This window comes from Pleurodeles waltl, chromosome 3_1, assembly GCF_031143425.1.
Source record: "Pleurodeles waltl isolate 20211129_DDA chromosome 3_1, aPleWal1.hap1.20221129, whole genome shotgun sequence".
NCBI classification, from domain to species: domain Eukaryota; kingdom Metazoa; phylum Chordata; class Amphibia; order Caudata; family Salamandridae; genus Pleurodeles; species Pleurodeles waltl.
In genome coordinates, this window is record NC_090440.1 from 356,635,483 (window position 1) to 356,648,024 (window position 12,542).

A 12,542-nucleotide genomic window follows, 5' to 3' on the forward strand; every position below is an offset into this window, starting at 1 on the left:
AACAAATGTTATTGCCCCTTATCTTTCTCTACATTTTTTCCTTCCTAACATAAGAGAGTGTGTAAAAAAAGACATCTATTTGAGAAATTCCCTGTAATTCATATGCTAGTATGGGCACCCCGGAATTCATAGATGTGAAAATAACCACTGCTCCTCAACACCTTATCTTGTGCCCATTTTGAAAATACAAAGGTTTTCTTGATAGCTATTTTTTACGCTTTATATTTCAGCAAATGAATTGCTGTATACCCAGTATAGAATGAAAACCCACTGCAGGGTGCAGGTCATTTATTGGCTCTGGGTACCTAGAGTTCTTGATGAACCTACAAGCCCTATATATCCCCGCAACCAAAAGATTCCAGCAGACGTAACGGTACATTGCTTTCAAAAGTCTGACATTGCAGGAAAAAGTTACAGAGTGCAACGTAGAGAAAAATTGCAGTTTTTTTACCTCAATTTAAATATTTATTTTTTTCAGTTGTTATTTTCTGTAGGAAACCCTTGTAGGATGTACACAAATTACCCCATGCTGAATTCAGAATTTTGTCTACTTTTCAGAAATTTTTCGGTTTCTGGGATCCAGCATTGGTTTCATGCCCATTTCAGTCACTGACTGGAAGGAGGCTGAAAGCACAAAAAATCGTAAAAATGGGGTATGTCCCAGTGAAATGCCAAAATTGTGTTGAAAAATTGGGTTTTCTGATTCAAGTCTGCCTGTTCCTGAAAGCTGGGATGCTGGTGATTTTAGCACCGCAACCCTTTTGTTGATGCCATTTTCAGGGAAAAAATACACAAGCCTTCTTCTGCAGCCCCTTTTTCCAATTTTTTTTAAAAAAAAGAAATTTTTACTGTATTTTGGCTAATTTCTTGGCCTCCTTCTGGGGAACCCACAAAGTCTGGGTACCTCTATAATCCCTAGGATGTTGAAAAAAAAGGCCGCAAATTTGGCGTGGGTAGCTTATGTGAACAAAAAGTTATGAGGGCCTAAGCGCGAACTGCCCCAAATAGCCAAAAAAAGGCTCGGCACAGGAGGGGGAAAAGGCCTGGCAGCGAAGGGGTTAATTCTCTAATTGTTGTGGTGGCTTGGTCGAGCAATTAGGCCAAAGCATTTGTTGTACTCACAGAATCAATAAATCGAGGCACACACTCAAAAGATTAACTGGAGACCAATTTGCAAACATACTTCAGATTGTCATACAATTTTTAAGACCAAGATCATTACAAGTACTTTTTAAGTTATTAATTTACTTTTTTTTTTATAAAGTTAGTCTTTCTGTGATAATTACAAACTGTAGGAATCAATGGAGGAAGACTTTGGTAAAAGTATTGTCTGATTTACTGTGAATTTTCAAAGTCTTCTTTTGCAGGAAGGTCGAGGTCATCGTTGGGTACCCTGGACCAGCTGGAGAAGTTTGGGCGACTCCCAGGTCCAGCAGGAACAGCTGCAGAAAGTCAATAGAGCTGGTGCCAGCTGGGGTACCACTTGGAAAAGCACTGAACAGGTGGACATAAAAGTAAGTCCGGTGGGTCACCTTGGGGTATAGAGGTCACAAGGGATGCGGGGGCCTTAGGGCACTGCTCGATCTTCGGTGAAGGGCACTGGGCAGCCGGGTGCAGAGCAAATGGGTGAGCCAGGAGCTGTGCCCTTGGAAGCACAAGATAGGTTTCTTTGAGGGTGGCTTGCAGGTCAGCAGGGGCACTCTGGGTGGTTACAAAAGTCCCTCGACTGAGGCTTCCTCCTGTTCCTTTTTCAGTCCAGAATGGACTGTCCTTCCGTTTGTCCAATGTGAGGTGACCAGTACCTGGGGCTATTGCACTGTCTGGCCACTTGAGGTCGCAATGCCACCAAACTTGGCACACTGGTAGGTTTTGTCCTCACAGTCCGACAGGGTGATGTTTGGTCCAGCTGTGGCATCTGTTTTCTTGGTCAGCAGCCGTTCAGTGAATTGGCTTTCACTGGGTCTTTGGTTCCTTGTGGTTGTAGAGTGATCGGTTTGTAGAGACCGTCCGATGTCCATGCAATGACTCAGCAGCGATTGTCAAGTCCAAGGTGCAGCAAGCAGGGTTTGGCACCTTTTCTTGGTGCAGCAGGACTTCAGTTCTTGAGCCTTGGATCTTCTTTGTTGCTGGTCGCCTTTTGCCTGTGGCATATTATTTCACGGTCTGGGAATGCCCACTAAATACTATATTTAGGGGGCGCACCTATTAGTGACCAATGGGTCATCTACTTTAGGGGACTACACCCACTAAGTGACCACTTCCTGTGGGCAGAGGTCCTTTCCCTAAACCTGATTGGCTATCTTTCTTCCATGCAAGATGGAGGAAAATTAAATGAAGATGGCCACCTTGCATGCAACACCTTAGGGGTGGTACAAGCCAGGATTGACCACTCCTTCTGTCCTTTGTCTGGTTTCTCACCAAAAGTGGGGATTGGCACTGGAGCAGCCATCTGCTGCTAGCAGCAGGCCTGGGCATTGTGTTTCAAGGGCGTTAAGCCCGCTGAAGATCGCTAGTAGGCCAGTGCACATTACTGAGGGAGGAGATGTTAGCACCTCCACCCAGGAAGGGATTTTGTTCAGAATCCCAGAGAGCAGGAACTCTCACCCCAGGGATTCAGACTCTTGTCTGGTGGGGGCAGGCTGGTTGTGACCGGCCAGCAAACATGCCAGGGTAGTTTGCTTTTGTAGGGGACACTTCTAAGATGACCCCGGGTACATTTGGCAATAAGTCCTATGCTGGTACCATCTTGGCTTCACCATTCTGAGTTGTCGGATACCAAACATCTAAACAACCCAGGGTTCAGACTGCCCATCTTGTAGCTGTGAAACTCATATTGACCAGTGCCCAGCATATGCACTTCAAATGGCTGCTCTTTTCACTTACTATGTCCCAGGTTTGGCAAAGACACACTGGGGGCATATTGCTTGTGCAGCTATGCCCTCCCATACAGTGTAGTGCACCCTGCCTTGGGGCTGGAATGCTTGCCAGAGGGGTGTCTTACCTATACAGCATTCAGTGGGTAGGGGACAGGGCACATAGGCAGTGTGTCATATCAAGTTTGTCTTTTGGGACTGCATCAGGACACTCAGCCGGCAATGGCAGAGCTGGACGCATCTAAATGTATGGCCCTGGAGGGTGGCACAATCAGTGCTGCTGCCCTCAGGGGCCTACCATTAGTACCCGATGCCCTGGGTACAGTGGCAGGTAAATGTGTCTCCAATTGTGCCAATGCATCACAACAGTTTTGGAGAAAGAGATCTGGCCCAGGGAACCTAGTTAGCAGGGGCCCTGGGCACTAACAACTTCGTGGCTATATCATTTACCAGGCAAAAGGTGGGCAGCTAACCATGCCAAAAGAGGCCTTTTCTCACAGCAGCCCCAACCCTCCTGGAAAATTCTGAAGCTTCCCTCCCACCATCTGAGATCATTGCTGAGGCCCGGTAAAGTTTTTCTTTTTTTATGTTTCGTTCGTGCATGCACGCATGTGTGTGTGTGTGTATGAAAGTATGTGTATTAATTAACGTGATCTGTGAATGTGTGTGCTTGTGAGTGGTGGGTGTATGTGTGTGTGCTTGTGAATGTATGGGTGCGAGTGTATTTGTGCGCGCTTGTGAATGTATGGGTATGAGTATACATGTAGATGCGAGTGTGTAGATGTGAGTGTGCGCATGTGCGTGTGGCTTGGAAGATGTTGACCTCACTTTTGGGTAAAATTAATCAGATTGGTTTATATTCAACAGTGACATTTACCTGGCTTGGAACACTGGTGTTGGCCACATACACAGTTGGTATTTTTGTTGTGCTAAAGGAGATTCAATAAGGTGAAGGTGAGTTAGGTCACAAAGCTACTATTGCTCAAAACTGTTACATATTGCACACAAGATGACAGCATTACATACCGGTGAACAAAAAAGATGCACATTCTTTATTTCATAAAACAGGTAACAAGGTCTGGCATACATATTTTTGTTCTTGATATTGTGTACTAGTCACTGGGGCATATATCAAATGTATGATACAATTTGAATATTATTTAAAAATAGATTAGTTTAAACTCCCCCTGAGGAAGGACAAGTAGTCTGAAATTCAATGGGCATGTGAAGAATTACAATAAGAAGTTATGTTTAAAGGATACACAACAAGGATTTGAAACTCAACAGAATAAAAGTTTAAAATACAAAAAAATCTGCATCCTGAAAAACAAAGTGAGCGTGTGGATTGGAAATAAAACAATTAAAGAAGATTTTGGAAGGCTCCTGTGCCAATCTTGTTTACAGTGCGATGAGGGTTTATTTGGCCTTGTGAAATAACAAATGATCTACGTGAGCATGTCACCCACATCTGGATATACTTTACCACTAGGGCATCTACCGCACAAACAAGGTGATGGAAGGAATGCTTGAATTAACCCCAGCTACTGGTGATAGCTCTGGGCCACACTCCAGACCATCATTTTTGCTTTTGCCCACTGTGACATTCCAGACAGACCAATCTTATACAAATCAGTCTTCGTCCTGCTCCAATAGGCATAGTGTAGCCCGAACTGCTAGGCCAGGTCCTCTCTAGATGGGAGCACAAGTAACCCCAGACAGTCTCATCAAGCGACATCAGACTATTCGGCCCCAGTCAGGGCAAAACTTGTCTTGGATTGCTTGAGTTCTGGTTCAGAGAGGACTTAAGCTGGCAGTTCAGGCTGGACTGTTCCTACTGGAACTGGGTTAAGTCTTATTTGCACTTAGGTGGGTCCAAACTGAGATGGCATGGTGGGCAAAGCAACAATACGTTGGAATGATACTGCAAGCGACTGCCAGTGGTTAGACTTGTTGCAACCATTTTCCCATCACTTTTTGTGTGGTTGGCTCATCCCCTCTAATCAGAGGGTCTGCTGATGAAGCATTTCTCTCAGACATGCTACTGAAAGCAGACGACACGCGGCTAGCACATTTTGAGACACAAGGCCAACTGGGCATCACAGTACTGGGAAAGAAGAGGTACACCTACCTGTAGGTGACACTCCTACTTTCTAGGGTCATATTTCTTTGAATTAAGACCCTGAATGAGTTGCTGGTTTGTGTGCTTTCCCTCCCAGGAGAAGGGAGAAGCAGGCTCTTACAGACTAACCCAGGCAGCTGCCCAAATGGACTGATCCACCAAGAGTGGAAAGTACTGAGCAACTGAAATAAATAAGAATGGAGCAATTAAGTTTTGAGAGGCTGAGGGCTACTTACAATAGAAGGGGTGAGCAATCTACATCTGCGCCATAATCACGCTATTGCCTTAGACACAAGGTACTGCTTAGACCAGAAAAAGGGAGAAATAGCAAATAGAGGCACAGTCCAGCCTCAGTGCCCAAGACATTAAATTGCAACTTGCATATATTGTGTGTGTACTATTCCATTCTAGTGTGCATTAAAGTACTTTTCTTTCTTGAAAGTAAAGCACTGGGATGGAGAACCCCCACACTAACTCCTTGAGAAGCCTGCGACTGCTCACCATCGCTACCACTGACTATCAAGTGGTAAAGGGTTTGTACTTGGCCCCGTATGCAGAGCCATAATATGATGGACCCTAGTACACACAGGCAACCCTCATATCCTACAACGGAGGCACCTCTGATTGGCCCCTATCCATGCAAATAGGGACTGATGGGCCTAGAAAGAGATGTGTCATATTTGGTGTGCACCTTTTGCCCACCACAACTCTCATCATGACTGTATTCAAAAGTTAGCAGTGCTGTCACTCCCTCACTTTTTATCTGTTTTTGCATACTACACTTGTGAAAAAACAGGCAAAATAATTGAAAAAGGGCATTTACTAGCTGTGACAATCAATTGCAGAATGCACCGATATGAAGTCTAAAAATACTATGTTTTTGTGGGCTTTATCATCAATTATTTCATCAAAGAAAGTAACTATTTCCTACATGGTCCTCACCATGTCTAACAGTGCACTTATTAATACCAATGAATGAACATGGTACAGTGTTTACCTCGCCTTGAAGCAAAAGAGAGCAATTCAGTTGTTTTATAAGTGCTGCTACAGGCAGCATGTCATATAGGCAAATCAAAGCAGGAATGCCAAGATTTTCATAGTAAGAAAATTGTACAGTCATTTCGTAAACTGCAGCATGTAGGGCATCATTTACACTTCTTCACATGAAAGCAAATTAAGTGTCACTATCACAGATGGAGGCTATATTGAAACAAACAGTGCACATATAGTAGTAGTGACAATTAGCCAAACTGGCATTACTGTTACACCTGTGCCCAGGTAATTGTAAGTTTCATAGAACCTAGAATCTAGTCTAAGGTATTATGCATCCTCACCAATTGCATTGGTTTGCATCCATCATGCAAATTAAAAGCTGCTTGTCTCATGTTCATGGACTTCCAAGATGGAGCAGTATCTTCCTCATCTCCTTTTCCTTCAGCTGTTGTTGCTTTTTCAGAGACTCTGCAGCTTTAACACATGTGCTTTATGCCACCCGCATTTGCGCCCCATGATCAGCAGTAGCGCTGTATCCCCTGTTTGGATAATAAACCTCCAGTGCAAGCATGTGCTTGATATGCTAACACTAGTAAAAATGCATTGGCAAAGACAGTTGGTTTGGCCTTTGACATAGCTAGACTACTGCAAGTAATTACTAGATGCCCCTTTCGAGCCAGAAGCAGCAACTTGAATTACTTAGCAAGGCTGCCGCCCTTCACCTGTTGTCACCAGTGATTTCATTTCAGATGTCATCAGTGGTGTTATGAAGGACGTCACATAACACGTCATCAGTGATGTAACATGTGAGCAGGCATCTCAAAATTTGGCAGCTGCACCCTCGGGGCGAACCCCACTGAGTCAATCCCAATCCATCAAACTCTAAATCAGGCCTTAATTTTCTTGTGAGCTGGGCTTAGAGTATTATTTGATATTTGATATCCAAGATTCAGTGGATTCATGCAGCACTGGAACTGGGCCATCGTCTCTGATATGTTACCATCCCACATGAGTAGCTTGGTATCATCCGTATTAATATATAAAGTAACCCTATGACACTAAATAAAAGCCACCACACCACACATGGGCATTAAACAATGTGGGGCTCAGTGACAAACTTCGAAGAAGACCTTATTTAACAGAGGCAAGTTCTGTAAAGGAGAGAGGGCAACACTTTGCAAATGGTTGGAATCATATGAAATGGTGGGGCAAGTGCTTAAGGCCTAATCTCCATTTTGTGTAGTTTAATGGCTACATGAAAGATACAGATTTATGAAAGATCTTTACTGAAAGGGTGGTATTCTTTCATTAAAGGGTAAGCATGGTACCCGTATCATGTAGGTACATTTGCTCACAGCATGTTAGTGAGAATATATGTGGGGCACTATATGGCCTCTTTCATACCAACATGTGCTAGAGTCAGTTCTGCTTGCAGAGTTGGCCATTGGAGGGCTTTCAGCCAGAGTGATTCTCTACAAAATAGCTCTCCTGGTGGCAAGTACAGCCACCTTGGCAGAGAAGGCAAAAAATGTCTAGCTTACGCGTCAATAATTTTCAATTATGTTAAGGACATGGAGGCGAAGATTACACTTTGTCCTCCTTTTACTGAAAAACTCAGCAGCCAATCACAATTAAGTAAACAAAAACTTCATTACCCAGGAGTACAATAGGATAGCATCACATGGCCCAATCACCACACAGAACCTTCATGTGTATATATATATATATATATATCATGATCTCGAATATATCTTCCTCTTTCTTGGAAAAGTCTCATAAGTACTATAACTATAACTCATGCAAAAACAAACCTCATTACAGTTCAAACTGATCCAAATGGACCCACAACTTCCATATATCACTGCCCCAACAATCCATTAGCTTAACAGGAGCCTGAACAGAGAAGGAGCTTCAGCTTCCAGGGATAAGCAGATCAAGCCAGACAAACTACAACCTCCACTCAGGTCGTCTTCTGTGCGGTCCCTGAAAGTGACAAAAATATTATTAATACCCCCATAGAAGACAAATAACACTGAAATGCAATTATCCATCAACTAGAGCGGGAAAAACCCATAAAATGTCTATAATAACAAGTGATAAACATATAATAACAGCAACATTAGCACGTATATAAGATGGATGGGATAATTTTCGCCTCTGTGTCCTTAACAGAATTGAAAATTGTTGATGCGTAAGCTGGAACATTTTTTATTCTTTGTCAGGACCGGAGGCTTTGATTATGCTTGTTTAAAGTTGCATCACCACCACAGATACTACATCTACAATAGGTTTATGAAAGAATTTACGAAAAGTAGACTCAGAAGACTAATCTGCTGCCTTCTTAATGTCCTCTAAATGAGCATAAAGCATAAGCTTTGGAGGCCATGGCTCCTCTGGCCGAATGTGCCCCAAAAACTGAGGTATCAATGCCAGCTTCACTTAACAACCATCTCACTAAAGTAGCTGCAGACACTGGTCTGAAAGGTTTCTGTAGAGCAATTAACAGTTGACCCCTCAAATCCTGTCTTAGCTCTTCAGTTGCAACCTCATATGCCTTTAAACATTGCACAACACACAATTGTGGGTTCTCAGGAAACATAGGATAAGTTACCAACCTGCAATTAGTTTTAGTTCTCTGAGTGATATTAAATGAATTGACTCTCCCTGCTAAACCTAAAACATCTGACACCCATCTACAGAACATCTAATAACATGGTTAACTTCACCAAGATATGTTTTAGAGGCAGATAAAGGTTAGCCAGGCATCTATCCAAAAATTTCAAAAGTATATCAACATCCTATACGGCAGAATAACTGGGTTGAGGTGGAACAGACATGTGAATCCCTTTCATCACTTTACAAAGTAAGGGATGTTCTCCAACCGATTTACCATCAACCAGCACATGGCCAGCAGAAAGGGCAGACCTAAAATTATTAACCGTTCTGTAAGCCAAACCTTACCCTGCAAGCAGAGACAATAAAATTCACTATCATGCAAACATCTGCCCCCAAGGGATCAAGACTTCAAACGTCACACCAATCACTCCATCTCAGCCAAGCTGAGGCATACCACTTATGGGATTGTCTTAGGAAATCAACAGCTTGCTGCGAAATGCCTGGGGAAATCCACCTTGTCCTGAAACCATCCAGGGCATCAATCACAGCTTCCCTGATAGAACCAATGGTCGCTGTAAACCCTCCGGGCTTACCAGAAGATTCTGACAAGGAAGAAGAAGAGGAGGAGCGCAAGCTAACAGCAGGGCTACCAAGAACCAAAGTTGAGCCCTCCAAAAAGAGGTCAGGAGAACAATCTCCGCCTTCTGTCGTCTGGTGTGAGATAAAACCATGGGAATCATCATGAACAGAGGAAACGCATACCCCCGAAACTGAGTCCAGTCCGGGAGAAAAGCGTATGTTGCCAGAGCCAGAGGGTCCGGGCACCAGCTGAAGAACTTCGGTAACTAAAAATTGAGGCTTGACGCAAATAAATCCACTTCGCATGGGCCCCACTTCTTGAGTACCTGATGAAACAGCTTCGGATCCAGTTTCCAATTGCTAGAATCCCTCAGATACCTGGAGTTTCAATCCACTATGGCATTCTGGGAGCCCGGAAGATACTCCGCCATAATAACAAGGCGGTGACTGAGACAATAATGCCAAAATTCCTTGGCTGTCTATGTTAGAATCTTGGATTTCGTTCCCTCCAACTGGTTCACATAACTAACTGCCGAAATGTTGTCCATCCACAACAGAAAGCAACAACCTGTCTTCTGGGGAGAGACTCTTTATAGCAAAGGAGCCCGTCAGAAGTTCCAAGCAGTTTATGTGAGACCCAGTTCCGCTTCTGACCAACGACCCCCTCTCCCATTAAAAGAAAGACGCATCTCACTCACCAGCCCCATCGGCTGGCATCCGATTCGATCACTCACTCTGTGAAGACCATTAAATTCCTGCCATTCCAGGCTTCCATATGTTCCAGTCACCAAAGAATCTCTGTCTTGACCTCGTCGGAGAGAGGAATCTGCTCTGAATAAGTAAGGCTCTCCCGTAGGTGTTGAATTTTCAACCTCTGAAGGGCACGATAGTGAAGGGGGCTGGGAAGATGGCTTGTATGGATGAGGCAGAAGGCCCACTATCTTGGGAATCGAGCTCAAGTACATAGTCTGGTTGACTAGTGCAGACCACAATTCCCTCCTGATATTGAAAATCTACTGGGAAGGAATTATCTTCTGAAAACCCAGAAAATCTCTCAATTGTGAAGGATTCAACAGTAACTTCTGCACGCTGATGATGAATCACAGCTCCTGCAGTAGGTGAATAGTCCACAATAAATGACTCTGGACAGTCTGAGGGTCCTGTGCCATCAGCAGAAGGTCGTCCAGCTATCAACGGAACACCCCAGGACCAGTGGGACTCCACCACTGGCCTCATCAATTTTGTGAAGCACCATGGGGCTGATGACTGTCCAAACGGAAGCGCCTTGCACTCTAGACAATATTCCCTCCATTGGAATTGTAAAAATCTTCTGTGGGGAGGGAAAATAGTGACAGATAGATAGGCGTCCTTGAGGTCCAGACGGACCATCCAGTCGCCTTCCAACAAAACATCTCTCAACATGTGAATCCCCTCCATCTTTAAATGCCTGTACAAGATCTATGAGGTTTAAAACCAACCGATGACCCCCACTCTTTTTGTTCAGCAAAAAGACTGGACTGATAAACCTAAGAGGGTGAGATGTGGAAAAACATACTGCTCCTTTGTCTAACAGGGACTGAACCTCTCAGTCTATAAAAGACTCTTCTGCTTGGTAAAAATACATCTGGATAGGGGGATGTGTCTGCTTTGGATTATCCACCCCCCCCCCCAACATTACCTCTGAAAAGGGGGTAATTCCTACCAGAAAATCCAGAATCCTAAATCCCTCTTTGTTGTTCATGGCAGGGGCCTCTGCGAAAAATGGAGCGCCACCCTCTGGAGCGAGTGGGGTAGAAGGTGGAGTCAGCCAACTCTCCGTACCAGCCTCCTCTCCCTCAAGGGTAATAGGACTGTTATGGGCCTGCAAATGATCCTCGGCTTGGAATGAGCCTCCGTAATGTCCGACCCCGACAAGAAGGCCTCTTTTGAAGACTTTTTTGAGAGACATCTGGGCTTTGTCGAGTACTGAATATGTGGAGTGAAATTTGGCTAGTTCCTTGACAAAAGGAGCTATGAACAGTAAACTGTCAGCCAATGGGCCTGCTTCAGAGGTGGCCAGGTTGTTTAGTTTTGGATCAATACGCATTAGAATGGATTTTTTCATGAATGTCACCATCGTGAAATCAACTTTGGGAGTGCCTGTCACTTTCCCCTCCAGATATAGTCTGGGACATTCCTCTTGTAGGCAGGCACAGACTTCTATATTAAAGCTTTTGCAGATGTGCTACTGCACATACTTCACCACTTCAGGGGTTGGGAACCAATTAGATGCTCTAGGATGAATTATCTCTGCAGGGTCAATTGTAAGGACTTTGGGGTCAGAAGGAGAAGCACGCTTAAGTTTTTTTCACTGTAACCTGGTTTATCCGAATCATCCGAATCAGATGAAGAAGCCTCCTCTGCCCTGGGTGGGGAAAACAAGGAGTCTATATTAGTACTATAATTATGTTTGTTGGCCCTCTTGCGGCGTAGTTTGCCAAAGGCTTCTGCATGCACGAAGGATGACGCGGCATCTGCCACTTTTTCTTTACCCTTGGGGGTAGAGCCATCGCTCTCTGCCGGATGTTCTGGCATCCAACCTTGCGTGCGAGCATAATTCCGTAAGCTGACCAGAGAAATGTCCCAATACCCTGAGACCAGGGCCTCATACACAGATTGCTGTACCCTGCAGTCTAGGGCTTCAACCAGGTTCATTTCAAGTTGACTGATGTTGTCGTCAGGGTAATACCATGTTTCAGTCTCATAATGGTCCCACTGAGCCATCCTCTTGCTTGGAACTTTTTATTTTTTATCAGGAATGCAAGAGAGATCGAGGGGGGCATTTTTAGAACCCCTATTAGGCCGGTATAAAAGCCAATAAAGCGTGGAAAGAGCAGCCTACTTCAATTTTACACCCTGTGCTCCTAGTAACAGCGCGTTGGGGGAGCAACAAAGTCTTAATGGGCACTGTGGAGACTCCCATGCAGACGTGCTGCAACAATTAGCTGGTTTTCGAAAGCATAGGGCTTCAGAAATGTGTGCTCATAGAGTGACACAAGGGTTTGAAATGGAAAAAGGACTATGCTGACAGCAGATGTACTCCAATACTACTCCACTAGTCAGACCACAAAATGAGAATCAACTTGAGAAAAGTGGACCGCGTACAAGACCCGTTCAGCGAATTAGACGCACAACAGGAAAATAAAGCATGCTCTATTGCGTTGCTATAGGCACACAGAATCTCCCAAAATACCACAATTAAGTGTATTAAAGAGTAAGTTAGTAGAAGTACTTATCTGGCTGCAGGACAGCAAAGAAAGAGGAAGTTATATTCAGGGTCATGATACATATACAAATGTTTTGTATGGTTGTTGGGCCATGTA

The 12,542-nt window shown here is 44.2% G+C and overlaps 1 protein-coding gene across 7 annotated transcripts in view; it reads right to left on the reverse strand.

Annotated features, from left to right (window-relative positions):
* The window catches only part of FAM227B (family with sequence similarity 227 member B), a 412,829-nt gene that overhangs the window by 263,285 nt on the left and 137,002 nt on the right, over positions 1-12,542 (reverse strand). For 3 of the 7 annotated variants that reach the window (XM_069222515.1, XM_069222517.1, XM_069222518.1), the window contains exon 4: positions 3,903-7,968. The exons of the other annotated variants lie outside the window; for them this stretch is intronic. In XM_069222515.1, coding sequence (XP_069078616.1) covers positions 7,946-7,968 — 23 coding nt within the window. In that variant the 3' untranslated portion in view covers positions 3,903-7,945. Of the gene's footprint in view, positions 1-3,902; positions 7,969-12,542 lie in introns of those variants that run through there. 7 annotated transcript variants of the gene reach the window in all.